Here is a 25,460-nt window from a genome sequence, read left to right as displayed (position 1 = left end):
TTGTTACATTTGATTGCATGATACATTTAAAGTAACGTTAATGATTTTTATTTAAGTCATACAAAGAATGGGACTAGAGAAAACTTCACTATATAAAATTACATCTAGTGACTAGAGCTCTGATCTATACGTGTCAGTGGGGGAATGTGACCAAGTACATTTACTCGAGTACTGTGGCCTACTTAAGAACTAAAATAATTTCCATGTCAAGCTACTTTGTACTTCTACTCTACAACAACTCAAACATACATATTGTACTTTTTATTCCACTTTGACAGCATAAGCTATTTTTTTAAAGATTACAGTCGTTCATTGCCTTCTCGTCCAGTGGAAACCACGTAGTACCAGATGTGCTAATTTTGAATGAAATGAAATGTCTTCCTCCATGGAATTCCTACATGGATCTAAAGGAATCAGCAATCCATATTTTATAAAAAATAACTTGATATCAGGATACTTACAATTAGGGGCACTCCACTGGTTTTACTCATGAAGGCCTGTATATTTGTCATGGAGAGTATTTTGCATGTGTAAACAGTTGTATAGCTTGTATAACGCAGTAACACTGGTGTTGTTGTGGTTAAAAAAAAAAAAACATGAACTTTATACTGTGCCTGTGAAGTATCAAAGATGAGGGCATTTACTCTAAATTCTAATTCTGATTCATGGGAATTATCCTTTAAATCTTAGCTACATTACAAAGATGTTGGAACACAAAACACTCAAACGTTTGACTGACAAGCTGCTGCATGGTGCAAACATACTATCATTTGTGGATCTTTGTCTCCCCCGTGCGTTGGACGTTGTAAATACACCCACGTTGAGTCCTGATCAATATCCTGCAGCAGCAAAACAAACCAATTCATTGAAGTTATGTACGAGTCTTTGAATTGGTCAACGACTAACTGTAACACGTTTACAATGTATCTGTTGTATTCCCAGTCCGGCCCAAAGAGTCGACCTCATATCGCAGCTTTCCACTTTGAATGTGGATTTATTGTTAATACGTGCACGTTAAGATCAGTTTATCACGCAGACGACATGTTGAAATTCCTCAGAGTTCAATCATGTCGAAATGTGATGAAAAACGGGGCCGACTATCTGCATGTCGGCTCTGTATTTAAAAGCCCCTTCAAATGACGGCGACACCACCTTTTCTTCAACTCTTGTTCGTAGTAGAAAAACATGACGCCGACTGTAACAGGAAGAACCGCTAAAAGATGGATGTCCCGCACAGCCAATGGAATCGCAAACGTCGCACGCTAAGCCCGCCCCCTCGCGGAAGCCGGCCAATCGCCGCCCTGGCCGGCAACTTCCGCCACGGAAACGGTGCCCGTCCATTGTATCAGCCGTTCGCGAAAGTGTGCCGCGATTGTTGAGCTAAAAATCTGTGTTTTCTTTCCCAAAAGTTGTTTCGTTTGCTTCCCCCGTCGGTCGTCGCGTTTGACCCCGGGAACCGCGTACGCTTTTGTTAGTGATATGTGAATCTTACGGGGAGAGGTTAGGAAAAGTAGCGTGGAGAGGGAGAGAAACGACGATTGACGGCGTTTACCATAGGAATTTGTCCGTTAGCGGCAGCTCAGCCACCTTGCGGTTCTGCTAGCGCTCGAGCTAGCCGACGTTAACCGTCGCGGTGCGGATCGAACAGGGAGTGGGGGGCGAGAGAGCTCCGGGAATATGTATTTAACCATATTCAAATTAAATCGCCGGTGTCTAAAAATAAACACGGTGGCTGTTTAGCTCGCGTCACTAGCTGCTACGTAGCAGAGTTAAGCTAGCTACCGGATTGTCTTTTCACAAAAGAGGCAACAACGGATTTGGTCGCCAGGCTAAATCTTTTACTGGTTTTTGTTTTTATTATTATTATTATTATTTATTGGTCTCCTGCACTGCGATAGTACAGGATGAATGGATTCAGCACCGAGGAAGACAGCCACGACGGACCGCCGGCGCCGCCGTTTTACGGGCAGAGCTGCTGTCTGATCGAGGACGGGGAGCGCTGCGGCCGGTCGGCCGGCAACGCCTCCTTCAGCAAGAGGATCCAGAAGAGCATCTCCCAGAAGAAGCTCAAGCTCGACATCGACAAGAGTGTGAGTGTCAATGTGTGACCGTGTGTGTGTGTGTGTGTGTGTGTGTGTGTCTGTCTGTCTGTCTGTCTGTGTGTGTGTTGTTGTAATGTCCAGCTGTTAGCATTAACAACAGAACACCGTCGTTGTTTGTTCCCTTCATGCTGTGAGGTGTGTTTGTTCTCTGTAGCTGAATATACCGGGACGACGTGCAGTTCAACACGCAACTCGTTACCACAGTTCGCCTTTAGAAAACACGCCCCCTGCTCTTCTTAAAATGGCTGTTGCCAGCTGTGTTGTTTAGTTAAAACCTCGGTGCAGTTAAAAGTAACCCACAAGTGGCACAAACCCGCCAGCAAGTCCGGCTTATTTGGTTTGAAACCACGTTTCACTTAATGTATACATCTGGTGGCTCTGCATTTAGTTTCACTGATCTCCCATTACATGTTGTATCTTTTTTGTATTATGACAAACGTATGTGCAGACTACCAAACGTTTAATTTGGGCCAGAACAACGGTGAGAGAAACTTGCAAAGACTCATAATAATAATCCGAGGCTGGACCATAAACCAGGCCCCAGATCCTCCAAGGGGGCCGCCGAGTCCGGGAGGGTGGGGGGGCATGTCATTTAAAAAACAGTGTGTAGGAACCACACTACATGTTTGTCCACGTCCATAAGAAGTAAATATACGCCACAAAAATAACAATTCAGATTTATAAAGCAAGTGAGCTATTTCTTTTTTAAAACATTTGTATAAATCCCAAATCTACCTGTGAATGTGCGCAGCTGGTTCCGCCTCACATCCCGCCCTCTAAACACCCACATCCAACCTTAAATGGTGATCAGTGGGTCTTTACACCGTAGTGTTTATGTTTACAGACAATCAGGCTGATTTATTAAGACAAAAGGAAGTTTTGAGAGGCGAACACACTTTATTCAATGATGTTTTCTAATGGCTTTATGATTCGGACTGATGATAATGATGATGATGATGATGATGATAACTGTGCGAGAGCTGTCGCCGGCTTTATTTCCCCACTTTCCACTAATTTACACAATCCTTATGTGCAGGTGGAGACGATTTGCCAGGTGAGGTGACTGGAGAAGGTGTGTGACTGTCACCATGGTGACTCCTCTGCTCCAGTGAGCTCTGATACTGGCACCCGGATAGCTGTTTACAGTTTGTCTGTGTACAGTATGCTGCATCTGTCACTGTGGAATAAACCATAAATAATCAATAAAGTCCTGTTCACTGCAGCAACCCCCGCCCCCCCCCCCCCTCCTCCCAAAAAAAAGTAAGATTGTACTTGGTGATATTTGCCCAGTATCAGACAGTTGTTGAACACTAATTGAGGTTATCTTACAGCTGATGATCATTTCATCAGCTGACCACGTGTCGGTTGTCCGGCCCTCTCCTCTGCACTCCAAATTTGATTTGAAAGTTTGAGTTGGTTTATGTCTTTTACAATTTGAAATGTTTTAAATGCTCACTGGCACAAGTAACCCTGCTGGTTTGACTGTTTCTGATGAAGAGAATTTGTAAGTGCAAATTTTATGTGCGAGAGGTGTCATTATTTTTGAATCGATGCCTCTCGCATGTACTTTCTACAATCTGACTTCAATTCACCAACAGCGTGGCCAGTTTCCCCCGTGTCTCTAAATGTCCGTACGCACAGGCTCAGAGCTTCAGGTGCACACATTCTCCCGTCATTCTCTTTCAGGCCCCGCTTTGTGCATTCGCAACAGTTATACACGAGACCGCGCCTGCGCTCCCCTGTGTGCTCGTTTGATCTGCATCAAAGCTGTTTGGGAGTACGCGCCACTGAACTGATGATCGATCTGCCGATTTGAGGTTTAATTTGTCAAATGGATCTACGGTGATTTGTAATACAGATACAGAGCGTCTAACGAGAAGCTGCACCCGGTAACTGTTTTAATTTTTCTTCTAATGTTCAAAGTGATTTATTGGTTATTAATATTTTTCGTTGGTAAACTTGATGGATCAATGATTTCAGTGCTGCAACCTACACTGACGTCTTGGGGTGACCCCCGTGTTTATTTATTGATTTAATCTTACTTCCGTTCATGAGTGCCACATGTTGCAGAGTGCTAAACCCGTTTCCAATGTCATCCTCAGGTGGCCTTTTTGGACGAATACATGCATTCAGAACAACACAATGGAGGCCCTAAAAATTCCCATTTGAATCCTTGTGTCAAAATCTAGATTTGATAGATTTATGTTATTTTATTAGTAAGTTGGTAGTATGCAGTCCTGTTAGTTGACTCGCCGCAAACGTGGGGGCTGGTTAATATCCCTGTCACGTGGAAGCTGCTGTGTGTCCTCTACCGGATGAGTTTGTAAAGCAACAGGATGCCAAATACACAAAGAGTTGCACACGCAGGGATGTCTTAACGAATGTGTAATTATATACAGGTCCTTTTTTTTAAATCTGCTTTAAGATTTAGTTCCCAAACATTATAACTCAAGGGGGGAAAAGCTCTGTGTGTTCTGCCGTTTGTCCGGACGTTTTTACAGGCACGGCGGGATTCATGTCACAAATTGTGTGCTGCGGCCCAGAGGACTCAACACACATTAACAGCGGGCAGGATTTGATGTTGCATTTTCATCACCTGTATCCAAAATGTGTCCGTAGCGTCTCTCATCAAACACGGTCAAGTACAGAGGTCTTGTGTGCGTCTTTAATTCCATACTTCCTGTTTTAAGCCATGGCTTTGCCAGTTTTGTCCTAGTTTATCTTTAGACCAAGATCTTGCCCGGCGGCCTGTGATGAGACACCATGAAACCCTGCTGTTTAAATTTCAGTTTGAGGCTTCCGTACATGTCAGGCTGCTCCTTTTTATAATCCTCTCATGTCATTCTAGGTGAGACACCTCTATATCTGCGACTTCCATAAGAACTTCATCCAGAGCGTCCGCAACAAGAGGAAGAGAAAGACCAGTGACGACGGCGGAGAGTCCCCGGATCACGACGTGGAGGTGCCCGAGGTAATGTGGACATCAGCTCGAAGTTCAATAGAGAGGGGACAAAGTCATGGCGGATTTGTCGCGCATGTGTAACCACCATTACTCTTTTCGAGAAATATTTTTATCCTCTCTTGGTTTTTCTTCTTTTTAGTGTTTATTGCCGCAATGACCAATATCTCCACAGAGATCATTAAGAATTCCTCTCCTTTTTTTTTTTAAAGCAGTAAAAGAGGCAGAAACCTCTGAGTCTGAAGTAAATAATTGAAAATATGTCCCTGACTTACCAGGTTCTCCGTTTTGTTTTTCAGGTCGACCTCTTCCAGCTGCAGGTGAACACGTTGAGACGCTACAAGCGACACTACAAGCTGCAGACCAGGCCCGGACTCAACAAGGCCCAGCTGGCAGAGGTAACGAGCCAACCAGCGGCCGGAGTAGTCGAGCACGGACCTCCATGTGCCACAACTCGTTTACGGCTTCATTCACCGGTTTTAATTGATGTTAATTAAAGATTAATGTTAATTAAAGTGTGAGTGAAGGAGACATAAAACAATGTTCCATTGTCCGAAATAAGCCGTGGAGGAACAATAACATAAACAGACACCTGTCACGGCCCTCCGTAGCGCAGTCCTGCTTAATAGACAGCTAGCTAACGTTAGCGGAGGATGCATCGACTTGCATTGCGATGCATTACAGTTCAACTCAATGAAAATTAGTGTTGGGCGAAGGTCCATTATGATGCTATGTTCAATCGAAATCCCCCCCCAAAAAGGAAGTAGCTTTTGGTAGGAAACTTAATACTTAAATACAGTTTAAAGGAGATGTTTTCACCACAATATAGATTAGATATTAGAGAGGGAATTATATCCAGGTTAACTTTCTAACACAAGCGCTGACCAGCTTGTAATACATAATTTAAACTAATGATGCAAATATTCATTTTTTTAATCAAATCAAATATTTTTATATATATATAAATATGCTTCTAGTCAGGTTGTTCTTTAAAGGCATTTTAATTCCGCAACTTTTTAAGTGGCATCTGGGGAGGAAGCTTGTCATTTTAAGGATTCCTATGGAATAGCCAGGCTCACATGGGTCACATTGTGTAGTGTTGAAGGCCGCCCTCATTAGGCGCCACGGCCTCTTTCTTCTTAGCCCTCGGCTCCATGTTACTCATTTCCCGTGATATACGTGGTGTTGCGGGTCCTAACCTGCAGTAATTGGTCATGGAGAGATTGTCGGACCCAATTTGCACAAATCAACAGGTGGACCGCGTGCAGCTGGCACATCCCTCTTTACAAGAACCTCCTATGTGTGGTGGCGGGGAGGAGGGGGTCGGATGGGACTCGACCGCGGCACTAACAGTGGGAATGAATGAATGAAACTGGGCTGTAAGTTGAATGCTTGCCCAGGCTTTTCGTCGCGTTCAGGCCCTCCTATTAATGAGCCTCCCACGTCATTAATAAAGAGGCAGTCAACAGCCCACAACCAGTTACAGCTGTCCCCGTTCAGAGGGCATGTTTGTTTGGATTTCTAAAGTAGCCTCAAAGAGAAGAAAACAACCAGTAGTAAATCTGCATTAAATGTCTCCCTCTGGGAAAATATCCATCTGTTAGCATCTTCAAACCAAATATGCAAAGTTAACATTGATTAATTTGTCACTTTGTGACTTCCGTCTTCTTCTGAAAGTTATTTCAACCCAAACCGCAATCTCTTCCCTAAACTCCAACTCAGCCGTTTCGTTGTCAAAAGCCTAAACTAAATAGCTTCCTGTTGCAGGTGGGAATTTATTTTAAAACAAGTGGAAATCAACACGTGTCACTCGACTAAAATTAGGATTATCTTGTGGTAAGTGTGACGACCTCCTCTTTTTTTTGTCAACTATTTTTTGTCAACTACTACCCCGTTTCGTGACCGGCTCCGTTGACGTTCTAAATGGCGTGTGTCTGCTTTGGGAAACTATCGTATGCGAAGCGGGAACCCAAAGACCGGACAATGAATAAGATGAAATGCTACGTAGATGACAATTTTTAACCTCTTCCTCCTCCTCTGCAGACCGTGAGTCGTCACTTCCGGAATATTCCGGTGAACGAGAAGGAGACGCTGACCTACTTTATTTACATGGTGAAGAGCAGCAAGAGCCGCTTGGACCAGAAAGGCGACGGCGGCAGCGGCGGCAAACCGCTGGACTAAACCGCTGGACCGTAGCAGCAACAGTAGCTACAGCGAAAATCGTCAATAACCGACCGCTTTCCGCAAAAACCTGGACACCACTAACAACGACGAACCAGCTCCTCCTGCTGCCCTGCCGCCGTCCCACTCCTCTGTAAGACCAGAACACAAACTCTTGTTGTCCTCAGAGGACATTTAACGCAAGCGGAGGAGAATTCGGGGTGGGATGAGTTACCCTTTTTTCCGCTCATTTTGCCCTCATAAAAAAAAAAAAACTGTCTCTGCGCATGTTGTCTCAATGGTCATTATCCTCTTCCTCTCCTCCGCAAAAAGCCCGGTCTCTAAAGACTTTCCGAGGACCAGGACTCACTCCGCAGGGGGGGTTTACGTCGTAAAACTGTCTATGTAGAAGGATCTTTCGTAAGTTGGTTGAATGCAATGTACGATACAGCTGCCTTAAGAGTGGGGAAAGAGTCGTTTAGGTAATTGGGAATCCATTTTTTTTTCCTGTTCAGAGAGGAAAGCTTGAAATTGAATGATGAAGAGTGGGATTTGTTTTTTAGTTTTTTTTTTTTCCTTCATTGTGAATGAATGAGTTGTTGGAAAGGGGGGGCGCTGCCTTCGCTGAAGTTCCCTTCAGAATATCAGGGCTCCACGTCAGTTTAAATGGCACAGTATTCAAACGAAGACCTTCATTCTCAATAATGTTTAAAAAACAAATGAAATGCAAGCTGATCTCAGTCCTGATATTAATCTTTTAGTCGCCCCTTTCCTGCTGGACGTGGTGCATTTGAAGACCGGTGGTGGTGAATGATGTAGCATTCGGCTATGACCCACTCTTCTCCTTCTTGCTAACTGTTTTATGTATATTTGAACACACACACACTCATTAATTATCTTTCTGCATTGCAGGTTTCGGTAGCTAAATTCATTTTTTTTTTCTCTCTCTTCGCTTTAGTTCAGCACTAAGTTGTATAAAGTTGTCTGTGAAAATATGATTTACATTTCTCCATTTGTTTTTTTTTTTCTCACCTGAAGGGGAACTTGTGTGTGTGTGTGAGAGAGAGAGAGAGAGAGAGAGAGAGAGAGAGAGAGAGAGAGAGAGAGAGAGAGAGAGAGAGAGAGAGAGAGAGAGAGAGAGAGAGAGAGAGATAGGGGTGTGAGTAATTATTAGCATCATTTTAATATTTAAGAGCTGTGTTTATGGTGGACAAACGTCTCCAGTCTTCATTTATTTCGTTACATACTTGGATGTGTTTCAAGAAGCTGTAATGCAAAAACAGAAGTCAATGGGTGGGGTTGTTTTTTTCTTTATCTTTTGAGCAATTTTTAACAAACACTTGTGGATGCCTTTCTTCCATGTCTGCCTGTAGAAATCACAACGTCAGGGGAAGTTGGCTGATGAGTTCTACAAAAAGAGGAAGTAAAACACAAAAAAAAGTGTTTTACATTTTTATGCCCAGTTCAAATAATCCCGTCGTGAAGGAGTTTGTGACCATCTCGACTTCTTTTTCTATATTTGTATGTTGACATTGAAGCGCTCTGACTCTGCACTTTGGCGATTATTGTCTTAACGATTTGAGAATTCAAGTCACCGATTTCATTAGTTAGTGAAATAAATGAGAACTGAATTTGGTTTGATTGGGTCTTCGTGAAAAGTAGCACTTTGGCCATTTGCCAGTTAACATTAAAACATTTTGAGACGACGATACCAACGGGCGCTGAAATCCTACACGTTTATTTCAATTCTTAAAGCACTGCTGGAACCTCCCAGGCCACGAACAACTTACAGCTCTTCAACTCCACACTTCGACTTGTATTTTCCTTCACTGTGGTGACTACATAGTGTGGGATTACTTTCTGCAACCTCTGACACACATCGTATTTAAATTTGTCCACCAATCTGAGTCGTCTACTCTCAACAGGGTTCTTTTTTGGTTATAGGTTGTTTTTTTTGTTTTTTTTAAACAGTCTGTTATATTTTCAGTTTTGCTTGTAGGTTTGTTAGTGTCATGTAGATAACACCCAACTTTATTAACATATAAGCCACGCCACATTAACGTAATTGTTGTATTAGAAGAAGAAAAAACATATTTAAATATGGCTGCTTATTGCTCCTGATGATGATGATGATAATAAATGTATTGTACAGACAGACCCAACTGTTTCGTCTCTGTTCTTTTCACATATTGCTCAACTGTCACAGATTGTTTTTCAGCTGCGCGTTATATATGAATACATACGCCATGAAGATAATCTTTGAAAATAAGGATGACGGATATTTTTTCTTATGCAGCCAGGTTGGATGTAGTTAAATCATGATGTTACAGAATTCAGCCGCCAGGTGTCGCTGTAGAGCCTCACATTGAAATGGAGGGCAGCGGTGCAGAGGCGGGTTTTAAAAACACCTGGAGACTTTTAGAGGGAAAAATAAGTCAACATAAAAACAGCAGCATCTTTCAAGCATTTAGGAGTAAAATGTCCTTTTTTTCATCACGAAGAAACCCATTATTTGAGCCAAATTTAATTTTTCTTTTTAAAAATAAAAAACGAAACCTAATTACTAACTTAGTAAGACCTAAATATCTTAGGTGTGGTAGAGTATCAGACTAGATAAACACTGCAGGGCGCTTATATGTGGATTTTCCATTCGAATAATTTTGCACACATTAGATAATTGATTTATTATATATGAAAAACGTTGTTTTATTCTGAATTGGTTCCTTGGTATGAGCATTGGAAAATGGCACTATAGTAGTCCATTTGATATATTTTAGTATCAGAAATGTGTAAAGAAAGTTATGAATTTAATCACGTGTTGTCATAATTCTATATAAAAACAAATAAAGTAGACTTCTGATTGAAGTAATGTGAGAAAACAACCGGTGTTCTCGGATTAAGTAAAAAATAATCTTTAAATGTTTTAAATTATTTTGAATTCATGTGGTAATCCTTGATTAATTCATAACATTCTTTTCATGTGATTTTATTATTTTACATTGATTATAATGCTTACTTAAACAGGTAAAATAAAAAGACATAATCTGTCTGATGAAACATATCGTTGTAAACGAGAACGGGGGCAAAAACAACAACTTCACTACAGCTGGAGTGACTTAAAATAATTCATTTATTTACGGAACTAAATATAACTTCACATCCAATGTACATTTCATCAGCATTTCGCACGGAAATAAACCTATAATCCCTTTTGAGTTTGGGTGTTGAACATGTCGGAGTGAAAGCTGTTTAATAACATTCGGTGTCATTTCTTCTCAGAACAGACAGTGACATTAATTTTGAGGTAGATTCAGTAAATTCAATAATTTCCTACAAAGAAACTTCAACAACAGCCGTTATAGTTAACAGTCAGGACTCCATTTGAGTATTTTTTTTTTGTTACATATCAGACCGGAAATACTGGATTAATAATAGTTTAAATATTCGGACTGTACCAAATTCAACAGGATGAAACGGTGGCAAAAAAGAAAGAAAACGTTTCCTCTCAAAAATGTGTTTCATCTGGACTCAGATTCCCAATATGGACACGGAGTATTTCTAGATTCTTGTTTGTTCTATTTTTTATTTGATTTAACTTAACGTTACAAAGAAGCCTGTCTGGGTTTGTATTGATTTAATTCATAAATATTTTGAAATTAATATATATCTTAGGATGTCATGTCATGCGGTTTCTCGAGACGTCTGGTTTGTAATTTGTTTGCAGCTCAAATCAAGAAACTTTATGTATATATATATATATATATATATATATATATATATATATATATATATATATATATATATATATATATATATATATATATATATATTGGTATATATTCTAAACCAACTCACAACATGCTGGCAACACATGGAAAACATTATAAGTGTGCCAGAACGGTTTTATTGAAAGTTATAGTTAGAATCAAATTATTGTAGGATATGTGAGGGTCACAGCTGCTTTTCTGATTGGACAACAATCTATCAATCCACAGGCGTCATCCTCTGGTGACTCACTCTGAGAATTGTATTTTTAAATAGTGTGCTGTGCAGCTCGTGCGCCTGTGATTTGTCATAAATTACACACACACACACACACACACAAAGCAGTTAGCTGAGTTGAAATGAAAATAAATATCATGTTCGCACTTCTGCGACGGACACACAATACTGTGCATTTACACACATGACATTTGTTATACTGTATTTATTTTCTGCTCCAGCGCTATCAGACGTGGAAAACATTACCACACCAGCCAGATAAAAACACATTTTTAGAAGGGGGACAGATTTTTTTTTTTTTAGGTGATCACCTTTTTTTTAGTTTTTTTTTTTTTGGACACCGTGGCCACATCTGGTCTACAGCACTGGAAGGGCGGAGACATCAAAAAGCAGAAATACCACAAATATCATACAGTTGTGTGTGTGTGTGTGTGTGTGTGTGTGTGTGTGTGTGTGTGTGTGTGTGTGTGTGTGTGTGTGTGTGTGTGTGTGTGTGTGTGTGTGTGTGTGTGTGTGGAGTTATAAACCGCACAAGGAGAGATGGAGATCAACAAATTGTCCATCGGGCTGTTTCCCTCCGCCGCTCACCTTGTTTGCATGTTGTCCTTTAATTCTCTTCTTCTTCTTCTTCTTCTTCTTCTTCTTCTTCTTCTTCTTCTTCTTCTTCTTCTGCGCATCATTGCACGTGCGCAGCGGTGTGTTTGGGTTCAGTCAGTCAGTGGTTGTGTTTTTTTTTTCTTCTTCTTTACGATTTGAATCCAGAGTTTGAGAAGTTTTTTTTTTACTTCAAGGTGTAGGAAGAGGGGGAGGAGGAGGAGGAGGAGGAGGAGGAGGAGGAGGAGGAGGGTCACTGGTTGAGCTCCAGAGCCCAGACCTGCTGCGGCCACCCGGTCCGGCCCTTCACCTTCTTCTCGGCTCCTAATGACTCCTGCGGGCCGTCAGTCTGTGACACCGAGAAACACCACATTATCATCACATATGGGAGCCCGGTTGGATCAGTCCAGAAAATAAAATGCATTTCCTGCCGATTTATTCCTATCATAAAGTTTACTCTCCTCTGAGAGTTTGATCTGGAAAGCTTCTATATGACATTCTGTTTTTCGTCACAATGTAACCCACGCGATGATGTTTGGGGGCCTTTCGTGACGCAATCGAGGTCGTGACATCACATGCAGGCTTTCATTAAATGAAAATCAGTGGATCAAACCATGAGGCTAAATCCCAAATGATTCAACAAATATGTAAAAAAAATAAATCTCTAATGATATAACAAAATGAAATAATGATGTATATTTATAAATGAATGAGGGTTAATCGGAAATGTTTGTGTTATAAACATAAATATTGGTTGTTTATTATAGCAAACACAAACGTTATTCATCTACACACATTGTGAAGAAATATTACTTTAACGTGTTAAATATATTCCTATCGGGTCGCAGCAAATATTTCGTAATATAGCAGTAATATTTTACAGTCAACACGTGACGGAGTGACCTTAGTGTGTATGAAGATAAAAAATTATCCACACGTATTTTAATGAGGTGATATATTGACTGCTGGAGGCAAAACTCCATTGTTAGACTTATTATTATGGAACATAGATCTAGAAAAGAAAAGAAAAAAAACATAAAAGGCTTCATTTTATACCACATGATCTGTTGGCTAAGAATATGATTTAAATAATATTTCCGTAGGAAATTATTATATAATCCAGATAATAATCCGACTCAGAAAAGTAAAACTGTGAATCTTAAAATCATGTTTTATATTCAGGTTGTGTTGGTAAACTTCTAGGGTATCGTTAAATTCCACCTTAAAATATGGTTTCCATTTCAAACCAGGCCTCAAGCTTTTTATTTTTTTATTACAATGTCTAAGAAAGTCAAACTAACAACGGAACTGTTTTGGTGTTGCAGTTATTTTGATCAACAAGAAAGTCCCGGAGGCTTCTACTCACCGGCTCCCGTTTCCTTTTCAGATCCCGGTTTTCAAATTTCTTAATCTCGGCCTTAAAGCCCTCCGTCTCCCCGGTGTCTTTGGCCAGGACGTCCATCAGGTAGGCGATGTAACTGGTCGCCAGGCGTAAAGTTTTAATTTTAGACAGTTTTGTGTCCGCGGGGACGTTGGGGATACACTCCCGGAGCTCGGCGAAGGCTGTGTTGATGCTCTCTGTCCGCCGGCGCTCCTTCTTCGGCCCCGACGTCCGCCTCTTCCCCATCCCCGCCTGGAGCCCCTCCTGCCTGGCGTCGTGCGTCGATCCGGGCGCTCCGTGCTCCGCGGCCGGGTACGGCGCCTGGATCTGGAAGTCCGGGGGCACCTCGCCGTGATTCACCACCCAGCTCTGGAAGTACGGCGCATCCTGGTGGCACCGCTGGACGAACGGGAAGGGCTCGTGCATCAGGTGGTGGTGATGCTGGTAGCCCCCGATGAGGTTCATGTCGAGCGGGAGGAAAAATGGGCTCGTTTCCGTGTTGTCCGTCGCCCTCGGTCTCTCTCCGGTAGTGCACCAAAACGGTCTCTGCTGGGGGATCGGCAGCCAACAGAACTCATTCAACACTTAAATATGTATTTCCTTAAATGCATTAATGAGTCAAGTCGAACGGAGCCACCAACGTTTACATCGTCGTCATTCTGAAAGCGACTCAAAGCCGAAAGAGGCCCTGAAAAAAAGTGAATAATTCCAGAGGACAAATCTTGGCGATGTTATTGTGCTGGGCTCCACTTGGTCTTTCTTTCTTGCGATGGTTTCCCGGAGAGGCTGATGCTCTGATATGCCCAAGAAATTTGACCCCGCTGAAGGTGTGAGGCCCCCAGGTTTATATGATTTGGATGTCAGCGTGGAGAGGAGGCAGCCAATGGAGGAAAGCTCCCAGGATGGGAGGAGAGTCTAGAGACGTCTGCAATAACATGCGCCATGGTGCCATAATCTCAGGGCTACACACAAGCAGCAAATATCTGCTTGTTGTTGGACTTGGTTTCTGGACACGCAGACGTGCACATATGAGGGGAGGAGGGGGGAAGGGGTTTAACTGTCTTTACGTTTTGGAGAGAAAAAATGAGTTTGTTGTCAGTTCCACGGGTTGGAGAGGTTTTACGCACATCATTTACGCACCGTATGTTTGGCTAGGCATGTTTATTGGGTGTGATTTTGGTCATTAAGTGGTGAAAATAATTCCTTTGTGTTCTTTTATTTGTCAACGTGTGGTCGGTCGTGCAGGGAATTGAACGCAGCAGGCAATCTGGAATCCCGTTTGATTTTTGGAGTCCTGCACAATTAAAAAGGCCTCTGATGATCGAAACCATTTTAATCTACAGACTTGATGAGGCTCAAACATTGACATCTCCCGCCTTTACTAAAGTTTTCGATGGATGAATTGTCCCCTTTTTTAATTGTATAATGCGAATTACATTTCGAAGAGTAAACACATAATGGCAGCATTTTCTTTGTATTAATTAACATTTATATTTCTAACATATCTAATAACATATCCATCCCATACCACCTCAACGTGTTGCTTCATACATGTACTCTGGATATTAGATTATGTGGGTCTTTCCGTTCCAGCTCATTCGCCCTTTTGCTTTAAAAAAATATATCTTCTAGAATTCTTCATATTTTCTTAAACGCCTAATAGCGATTTTTGCCCTTACTAAAGTAATGGGCTTACTTTCTACATATCATTCTCTCCTTTTCCAGCAATAACACGAGGTGCATGTAACAGTTTGATGAATTATTTGGTGCCTTTTTTGGACAAACGCAGTCCGCCGGCCTGTTGTCATCATGCCTCAGCAATAGCGGCTTTATCGCCGCATTAATTCCACTAAGATCCTCGCACACTAAACACATCATCCTGTCTCTATCGCCTAAAAAACATTATCCCATTACATTACATGACCTTGGCGCTATTTGGAAACCATTTACGGGCCGCGTCTTATCTAAATACAGCCATAAATCAGGAGGTGTCACCGTGCAGCGGGTTGCATGTATTCCATTAAAGCTCTCCTGGCCTGCGCACTGTTTACATGCAGCGCGGCAGTTTGCATATGGGCATATTCCACCCGAGTTACAATAAAGAGACATCAGTCACATCGTTATGTTGCGTGTTTCATATTTACAGAAGACTGTACGGAAACAGTCAGATAGTATCCACAAGCACGCGCAAAGTACTTAAAAACGTGTTTTATTCCGATTGTATTGACTTGTTTTCTTACAATATATCTACAGTATTCCGATATTAGTTGTATGTCGTCTTCATGGCCTCAGTATATGATATTATAGTTATTTTGGTTCAATATTCCCATGTAAATTTCAACCACAAAAATATTTAAATAATAAAATAAAATATGTTTTAATCTCCTGCTATCACTATAGTGCCACCTTCTGTCTCTAATATTACCAGTGTATTATACATAAAGGTTTACTATAAGTGTGCTCAATAGTTTTGAGAGATATAATTTAAGTTCTTATGTTGTTCAACTTTACACTTGTTTTTTCTTTTATATATATATATATATATATATATATATATATATATATATATATATATATATATATATATATATATATACATACATACATATATATCAGAGCATGATGTGGAACTTCTGACCCTCCTTTTTTGCAGGTCAAAACATGTGACTTACTCACAAAATGCATTGCAGTAAAAGGCTGCTCTCACTTTAATGCATCATTAATTTAACACTCTGAAGGAAGCCATTCCCAATAACACTTCTGTACCCTGCAGTGACTTTTACTTCAGTTCACATCTTTTAAAGCAGAGTATTTTGTTAACCTTTTTAATAAATCAACGTGATTTGTGTAGCAAGTTTCAAAATGAAGTGCTTCACGAGAGGAGCAGACTAAACAGTGACATGATTTGGGACAATGCAAAGAAAAAGAGCAGTAAAGATGACCTAAATTAATCAATTGTTAAAAGAGATGGGGCACATAAAGCAGCAGAAAAGCTTGGTGAAGGAAACACGTTTATATGCAGAGGTTTATTTAAACTTTTCCTCCAATTATTGAAAATCAAAGTCCTGAATAATAAACAACGGGGGATCTGAAATGCTGCGGGCCACATGCAGTATTTCTACAACATCCATAAATGGACGTGGAGTGTGTCGCAGAGGTGCTTCAATACCTTTTGGGTTTATCAGACTTTGTAGTGTGTGTCTGTATCCGGCCTGCTCCCCAAAACCTCTGCAACCCCACAGCTGCATTTAAGTGCATTTTTTTTATATGCAGAACCCAGGTGTGCAAAATCATAATATAATCCAAAAAGCCTTTTAGCAATATTGCATCTTTTGGAACTTTTGTTTTAATTTCATGAGGGAGGACATTCATTATTATTACTAGATTTTTTTTATGCAAGCTGGTGATGCTTATGAGCAGAATGAAGGCACATCCTCCTCTCTGTCCTGTTCGCCACTCCGCTGTCAGCATGAAAAACACCATGCGGCCTCCTGAAAGAAAACCTGACAGTGTCGATTAAGACGTCCACTACGCAGAGATGAAATACAACCCTGGTCATACTCCCATCCCCCTCTTCAGTCTTTCTCTATATCACTTTCTCCGCCACTTTCTGCCTCTCCGTGACTCACTCTCCGACAAACCTTTAACCAGAACCTTTCCTCTTTTTGATCTCCTCCTTCTCCTCTTTTCTCCCTTTTCTTGCTATCGCTGGAGGTGCTGAAAGACCTGGGCAGCGGTAATAGTCTCTTCATATTTTGCTTTCAACCCCAATAGACTCCAGTCATCTCTCTCTCTCTCTCGCTCTCTCTCTCTCTCTCTCTCTCTCTGTCTCTCTCTCTCTCTCTCGCTCTCTCTCTCTCTCTCGCTCTCTCTCTCTCTCTCTCTCTCTGTCTCTCTCTCTCTGTCTCTCTCTCTCTCTCTCTGTCTCTCTCTCTCTCGCTCTCTCTCTCTTTTTCTCTCTCTCCCCCCTTTGTCTCTCACTCCCCTCTCGCTGCTTTGCCAGGGGAAACATCCAAAATAGGTCACAGGGCGCCATCTTGGCCGTGTTATGAATTCTCCTCATAATTGTTTGTGTCATCATGTAGATTTTTCAATAGACACTGCTTCCCTCCTCTTCAGAGTGCTTACCCTCAACTCTACATGTCCAAACAAATATTCCCCCTGATTCAAAGCCGAGCACGGAAAACGCTGCAGAGCACGCTTTGGCCCCGAGTGTTTATCACACAGGGGCTCGTACAGTATATATATATCCACCTCTGACGGGCACCGGTCTCGGACACGCAAAGATAATTGAGCCCACCGGGTACAATTAGACATGGCAACTCCTCCTCATTCTGGGTAAATGTGGGCAAACTGGGTCACGGCATGGCGGTCTGGGAGTCTCTCGGAGGCCCGGTGCCTCTCAATGTGCTCCTCGAGGAGAGGAAGACAAACATGAGGTGCCAAAAAAAAAAAAAAAGAAGTCCATTCATATTTGATTTGTATGCATCTTGCTCTATTCTGGCCGAGGGTCATGCTGAGTTCAGATCTCATCTCATCAAGCCAGCAGAACATGGTTTTGGAGAAAATCAAATCAAAATTTGGGATAACAAGATCAAATCCTCCGAAAAGCGACTGCTGCTTATTCTCATTCTATTCTGATTTCAAGGAGTGTCGAGGTTCACTTGCCACATGTTGAGCGGTGTCTTCTTTTAGAAATACATTTTTAGGATTAAAGGCTCGGTTCACACAAATAACAACAAAAAAATAGTCACATTCTCCTCCAGTGGTAAATAGCCAGGCAAACTTCCATCTTGCACAATGCATCTTTTACTTCACCAAATAAACTGTCCATTGTGTTCTGTGGATTATTCAGATTAACAGGATATTGTTTCTGGAAAGAAATGTTGGTCTGAGCACTTGTTGATATACGTTTAGATATTTCAAAACTGAGATAAAGACGCTACTAGAAATGAGTAAGAAAATCTTATTTTTGGGGGATAATTTGGGTGAACAGACACAAATCAGTAAATCAATTACCCGACGTTGTCTCTGAGCTAATGACAAACTAATATCTTTGAGCCGTGTCTGCTTTTTCCCATGGGTGTTTTGGTGAAATATGATCTCACATCCAATCATCAGCTTAATTGACTGCATTGTGTACCTGAACCTATAATATGACACGTAATATGACGTCAGTTATGAGTCATATGTGTATCTGTTCAAAATAGCAAGATGTATTTATGGATAAAATGGTGAAAGTTGATGGAGCTGCTGGTTAATGCACAAAGGATCAAACGAATAACAGGTTTTTTACTTTGTGTGAATGTAGAACTCATGCTCTGAGCTGACTCCTCTCAACTGGAGTAGACTAGAGACGAGACAGTTTATTGTTTGTCATTTGGGAGCTTTACCAGACCGTTTACTTTTACTACAGCTATTTCCCCCCCAGTTATTCTCTCACTTTCCAGTCCCATTATCTGAACGTTCTCCACCCTATCAGGGCCGGCTTTTCTTCTGTCCTCATATATATTTCATTCCCTCCTGTCATGCGGCCATTGATAAGTGGTCGTCGTCTCTGGCCTCCGTGGACATCTGTGTCTTGGAGCTCCAGAAACTGTCCTCTAACTGCTGCAATTCTGCCCGTCCTCAGCCAATAAAGATAAGAGCGGGACGGCTGGAATGTGGAGCCGAGAGGTGACAGTGACGGGATGAAGGGACGCAAACGGACATAAACTCCGGCACTTTCCGTAACAAGTCTTTTAACTTTTTTTTCTTTTAAAATTAAGTCATTCAGGCCCAATATTCAACAGTGATGATCGGGGGCTTTTTTATATAGTTGAATATCCTTTGTGCTCATGATGGTTTTTGACACACAGCTCATAGGAAGTAAACATCAGCAGCATCAGTAATGAGTTTGAACCAAATAAAAAAATCATGCAGCTAAATGTCATCAGCACGGTTATCTGAAAATGAAAGAAAGAAAATCACAGAGCTTCAACGAAAGGGCAATTTACTTGCAGGAATGAAACAAACAAGTAAACATAATCACATAGAACTATAATAAATACATGTTTTCATCCTCATTGACTATGTTGAGAGATAGTAGGATGCAACTCCTCACATCGAAGAAATTGAAATAAATCCAAAAGTTTGATGTTTTCGCCTCATAAGTGACAAAAAAGTATGAATTGATATAAAAAAAGTGATGGCAATTGTTTTTCTGCCAATCTAGTAATGCTATTAATAATACAAAGATTGTTACAACGTCAAGACGATACACAGGAAACTATACTTAATATGATAATATATACATAATATAAACACATATTGGATATCATTATTTTGATAAATAACAACAAGTTCATTTATATATTCAATTATATTGTTACATTTTGTTTGACACAGTTTGGAAAGCAATGTTTAAATAAATCCTGATGCTACCCGATACATAAAAAAAGAGATTCCAGTTACACCCACACAGATGATACAGGTTATTAATTGAGCACTGGTATTGGATCGATACTCGGTATCGGTATCAAGACTGAAAAAAATCTGATCAATGCATCTTTAGTCATGAGATGATACTATTCCTCAATGCTTATTTAGACAATCAATTCATACTTGAAGATAGTTCTCATGTTAAAACCCAAAACATTTACCAGTTATTCCGTCTCAAATGTGTGAATTTCATAGTTTCAAAGTTTCAAATCCTTGTAGGTGTTTTTATTTTGCATCAACAAGAAAAACTGTTTGAACTTGACGAGGAACAATCACTTTTATTTCTTCAAGTTTCAAAGACATTATGAAAGATAGTTAATGAAAAAAATGAGTTGCAGATCCAAGAACCTTGAAGCAGTCTAGAGTTCAGCGCCAGAAGAGCATTTCATTCAGCATCACATGCTTCACGTATCCACTTCGACCTTCTCTTTATACTTACACTGATCCAAAGTATCAAACCAAGCATCCCCCCCCACACACACAGACACAGACACACACACACACACACACACACACACACACACACACACACACACACACACACACACACACAGAGCCAGGTCCTGTGTTCTGGACCCGTGGACCACCGGCAGGTCGGGGCTCTAATGATTTCACAGCAGCAGATTTAACAGAGGGTGGCTGCTCTGTGTCAGACGACCCCAGAGGGTTTAGAAAGGCTGACAGTCAAAACATGGACATAAAGGTTTGACCCTGAGAAATCTAAGAGGTGGAGACGGTTCAGGGACCGACTTCTCTAAAAGCATTTTAACACCACGGAGGCTGCAGCACTCCACCGAATATTTTACAGAGTGAGTAATAAGTGTTATAACCTACAAGGGAACGACGGCGGCCAGCGTTCATAAGTCAGGGAGGTAATGCAGTTCTGATGAGCTCATACGGGCTTATATGCACATTTGTAGACCATGTTTATTGTTACAAATTAACACTGTTTCTCCCTTCAAGTTCCATTTATCATTCGTAATCTCACTTTTGTTGTTTGCTTTTGTTAAATTTTAGTATTTTAGTTTCTCATTTTCTATATTTAGTTATGTTCTTGCTTGATGTACTCTTGTTATTTAATTTCCCCAGAGCATTTGATCTTATATTATCTCATCTTAAATGATGGTATCTTATCTATTTTTTTGATTTGTTTTTTAGTTTTAAACAAAAGTGGAACGTGCCAACCGTACACAAAAACACACACATTTAAAACAAATAAAAAGAAAAAAAGGAGAAAAGAAAGAACAACACTGGAAGAATCCGTCTCTTAAATAAACTACAACATATACGGGTGCATAATAATATACCCACATGTTTATATCAAACCATAATAATGATTCCGCACTTGGTATATTACTATGTTGACACATGGGTGAGCTATTCTGACAAATTTTCATCAAAACTATAAATTTGAGTTCTGAGTTTAAATGTAATTCCATTGCGTATATGTTGTGAACTAAATCAATCCACTTGGTTGGTCTTTCTGAAAGTCGTTTTCAACACCCTCAACCAGTATTCATATCACATTGCACAGTGAAGCTCTTCTGGATCACAAAGGTATAAGATTACAAAATATAATTTCTTTTCATCCTAATAAAAATTTGGAAACTTTTCCAAATTGGAGACCAGAGGGATAATCCCAGTGTTATCTTCTAACATCTTATTTTATCTTGAAATATCTTATTTTATGTGATCTTATCTTGAATGATCTTAGCATAAATTGAATGAACTTATCAGTATTTTCCACATTTGAAGGACAAAGCATGTTTCTGTGTATTGGGAGGTTTTCTGAATAATTTCATTCATATGAAATATGTTGTGAAAGGCTTAATAAGCATGGCTAATTAACAGCTACAGCTATGGTAATACAACATATCAGTGCTCTTGATTAGTTTTGGTTTACTATGTTAAAAATTCCAAATGTTGCTGGTTAAAGTATAGTATCAACATTAGACGTAAACTAAGGCAGAAAGGTTGAAAATTAAAAATGTTATCGCTAATGATGTTTAACAAACAGAGAATACAAACTTTATATTGTATGGAGAATACAGACTATATATTGTATAGACTATATATTATATGGAGAATACGGACTATATATAGTATAGACTATATATTATATGGAGAATATGGACTACATATTGTATAGAGAATACGGACTATATATTCTCTGCATAAGATATTGTCATCATCTTGTCAACTGTGACGTCCTACTTATGCACAACCAAACATTTTTTTATACAAAAAAAAGCGTTATTTGGGATTTGAGTGGAGATCCCACAGCTTGCAATGACACCAAGTTATGTCAAATGGGAAATGTGCACCATATAAAATAGTATTTGATGTAATATTGGTGCATAACAACATGGTGTCCTGGGTTGAGATATTGCAGTGTAAAACTCATGTCGACCTCACCGAGTGACCTTTTTATGCAATCTGAAAAGACTTGAAAAATCGAAAAAGGATTACAATTCAAAGAAGAAGTAAGAAATAATCTATTTCATTATCATGCGATGGCTGTTGTATTTTGGGGGGTTTGGTCTGTGTACGTGTATAATTTCCAATCTCTTTTTTGTAACTTCTAATCTTTTTTTGTGTTTTGGTTAATTTGAAATAAAGAGAATTAAATACAATCCACTTAAAAGGAATCTAAAGAGGTCGGCATTCTTGCAGATATTCCTTCTATAAAGTATTTATGTTGGATAACTTATCTTTAATTCTATAATATCATCTAAAAAGAAGTGCATCAGATGGAGCTGTGTGGACGCTGTTGTGTATAGTAACACTTTGAAACGGTGTTGAGGTCATTGTGCCCGGTAACATAATTGCCCCACAGGCTCTTAATGGCAGAGGCAGCTAGTTAAAGTCCCTGCTTGTCCATTCATGCTCAGCTCTCTCCACCTTTCTCTCCCGCTCATTAAAAACCAGTGAATGGGCCACAGATGTGGAGTCGGCCATTAGTTTTACCTGGAAGGAGCTCTGGGAGAGGTGAAGCTAGGAAGCAAAGTCAAACACCAGGGTGAGGGGCTTCGTTCCCCCCCGTCACTGCCTGGGCCACCCAGGCAAACAATGTGTTCACCCACGGTGCTGTGAGAAGATGCATCCGGTCCACCGACAGATGTTACCTGCGGCAGGTTCAGAAACGGCGAGCTCGAGACGTCCTTTAAAAGATGGGCTTCGGGGGTATTTTACGACACACGCTGACATAATCTGGAGGATCTGCTCGTTCTGTTTCCAAAGTCCTGCATCAATCTTTGGCCGACACGCAGATCCTTTACATCTGGTTCTGCTTACGGGATCAATATGTAGAGCATCGTCTCAACTCCTAATCTTCAGCAGAGGTCATTCATTTCTTTGGAAGAAGAGCCACACATCATTAAAGATGGTAATTGTTGGATGATGGGAAAGTAATTTTGTTCCTCAAGGTTTCTACTCTATATGGGCAGATGTAGGTGGTCCTGCCCCCACGAGCCTCGTTTGATCTGAGTCGCTGTTTTATGGTCCGAGCCCCTTCGTTCATGCTACAACATGCAATGTTCTTGTAGACAATAGGGGGCTGGTGTTTGTGTTTGGCCATGTCCTGTTTTCAACATGACAATGAGGGCACATACAGGTACATAAAGAAAAGTGTTCTAACACCTCTGGGTGGAACTGGTACTCAGACTGGGAGCCTGGCCTAGTACCCAACGTCAGGGGTCGACATCACATAGTTTTGTGGCTGGACGGGAGCAAATCCCTGCAGCCAGCATGAAAAGCAACAGATTGATGCCCATGTAATCATCACTCGTCAAATGCTGGACTCTTGGTCAGTGTACCTGAGCTTCAAACTATGACGCTCTAGTCTACTTCCTCCAATAGCGTCATTTTTAGAACGTGACAGTTCCCACTCGTTACAGGCAGAGTGCTATTTCAAAATAAAGTTCCGTCCTCACAGGAAGGTACGTTTCGGCAACAAAACTACGATCATGGTTGATGTTAACTTGGGCGATTAATGACTCACTAACCCTAAAGCACCGCTCACAGTGACAGATTTAGAGAATAAAGACCAATGATTCAGCTTCATTGAGCTAAGTATTTTACGGTACCCAGCTGGTTTGAACCAAAATAAACTTTGATAAACCCACTGTACACTAGCTGCCCAGCACCGAGCAGCTAAATAACCAAATATTTTTCTCAGGAGTGGGTGGAGACCAAACCAGAGCTAAAAGGATTTTGAATTTTGGACTTATAGTCATAAGGTTTATGTGACAAGCATGACTTCAAATGAATGCTAATGTTGCTCTGTGGTCACTCCGCATTATGTTTCATTGTCAATTGATGAAGCTTCAGCATTTAGAAAACCTAAAGAGTCACACACACACACACACACACACACACACACACACACACACACACACACACACACACACACACACACACACACACATGCATTTAGCTGTATGAAAAGAAATCATCCTGGTTGTGTCCACATTCTCCAAAATGCATGTTCCTTTTCATACAAATGAGTATGAAAGTGGTGTAAGATTAAGTGAGAATATTATGTTTCAAAGCATCAACAGTGAGCAGGAAGGAGACTATTGATTAGTAACTGACTATAAAGGAGTGTAACTATAATATTTACATTTGACAACTCGTTTAACTATAAGAAAGCGATCGTGCAGAAGAAACACATGTAAGAGACACTGAATTGGGTGTGGAGGAAGCATCAATATATTTGCTCTGAATTAAGACTTGCAATGAAAAGACATTTAGTGTTTGCATCACCTTCTGTTCACTTTCCCTTAAGCGGCCTTAAACAGGTCAGTTTTTACCAGAAAAGCAATGTGTGTAACACGTTTTGAGTGCAGCAGCCGTTTGTCTCAGCTGTGTTGAAATTCCCTCCTATCTGTAAAGAGCTTAAAATAGCCTCGCAGCCTTGTGTCCCAGCCAGCATCAGGCCCCATGATAGTGTCAGATCAGCTTGAGGAATGCAGCGACAAGCTCTCAGACTCAGATTGGATGCTTATCACAGCAGCGTCAGCTCTGATTGGATGCTTATCATAATCATATCCTGTTGCCAGCTGATGGAGTGACCTTTACAGTATCAGCGCGGGATGCCATCGCGGGGCGAGGCGGCAGCGGCTGGATTTTCCCTGATGCTTTTTTCACACCTCTTGGCTCCTTCTTCAAACCTGCGTGCCAAAATAAGTAACAGTGAGATTACAAGGGGCCTTGCAGTTGCACCATATCACGGAGGCTGATAGAGGAACTTTATGAATATGAGGCAAGAATCGTTAATTAAAAATGCAAATGATATTTTACAGGTGTGACAGAGAAAACACCTTTATTTAGCATACAACCTCCAGGCTGCTGTCTGGTACTGGCATGTACATCGATGTCAAACTATATCACCATGTTATTTGATAGCTGGCTGCGATAAAGTTTTCTTCTCTGCACAAAAGTTATTCGGGAAAACTTTTTTTTAAATCCGAAAAAAAGCGGAGGTTTCACTGCTAAAAGAGAAATTGTGTGGACACCTGCCACACACTGTCTGTTGGTCAGCTACGTTTTGGTATTTTTCCCCGGGAGCGTTTGAAGGTTGGAAGTTTTCGGAAATTTCACCTGGGAGAATCATGATCTCCGAATTAAACGCAGCATTATTCCATGACCTGGTTTTTCTAAATCAAAACAGGAAAAGAACAAAATGTCAAACTAGAACAGAATTACGCTGTTTTTGGTTATTATTGTAACTTCAGCCAACTGTCAAGTACTTTTCAAGGGCTTCTTTGGAGAGAAAAAAAAG

General features: G+C 40.8%; 2 protein-coding genes across 2 annotated transcripts; one reads left to right on the top strand and one right to left on the bottom strand.

Moving 5' to 3' along the window:
* The first annotated feature begins 1,497 nt into the window (after window positions 1–1,497).
* On the top strand, window positions 1,498–7,759 carry sap30l (sap30-like). The gene is made up of 4 exons (XM_079214145.1): window positions 1,498–2,090; window positions 4,951–5,073; window positions 5,361–5,459; window positions 7,105–7,759. The coding sequence occupies exons 1-4, from the start codon at window positions 1,905–1,907 to the stop codon at window positions 7,240–7,242; spliced, it is 546 nt and encodes a 181-aa protein (XP_079070271.1). The 5' UTR covers window positions 1,498–1,904; the 3' UTR covers window positions 7,243–7,759.
* Window positions 7,760–12,070: 4,311 nt separating this feature from the next.
* On the bottom strand, window positions 12,071–13,663 carry LOC306751754 (heart- and neural crest derivatives-expressed protein 1-like; the record flags this gene model as incomplete). The annotated part of the gene is made up of 2 exons (XM_079235384.1): window positions 12,071–12,166; window positions 13,184–13,663. The coding sequence occupies 2 exons, from the start codon at window positions 13,661–13,663 to the stop codon at window positions 12,071–12,073; spliced, it is 576 nt and encodes a 191-aa protein (XP_079091510.1).
* Between the last annotated feature and the right edge of the window lie 11,797 nt (window positions 13,664–25,460).

This window comes from Taurulus bubalis, assembly GCF_910589615.1.
Source record: "Taurulus bubalis genome assembly, chromosome: 2".
NCBI classification, from domain to species: Eukaryota; Metazoa; Chordata; class Actinopteri; order Perciformes; family Cottidae; genus Taurulus; species Taurulus bubalis.
This window is presented reverse-complemented; position numbering and strand designations above follow the sequence as displayed.

What these genes read in the sequence shown, in the direction of transcription:
- sap30l (XM_079214145.1), top strand. Translation starts at nt 1,905, where the DNA reads ATGAATGGATTCAGCACCGAGGAAGACAGCCACGACGGACCGCCGGCG. An exon ending in AGCTCGACATCGACAAGAGT is followed by an intron (nt 2,091 to 4,950) that starts GTGAGTGTCAAT and finishes ATGTCATTCTAG; the next exon opens with GTGAGACACCTCTATATCTG. An exon ending in ACGACGTGGAGGTGCCCGAG is followed by an intron (nt 5,074 to 5,360) that starts GTAATGTGGACA and finishes TTTGTTTTTCAG; the next exon opens with GTCGACCTCTTCCAGCTGCA.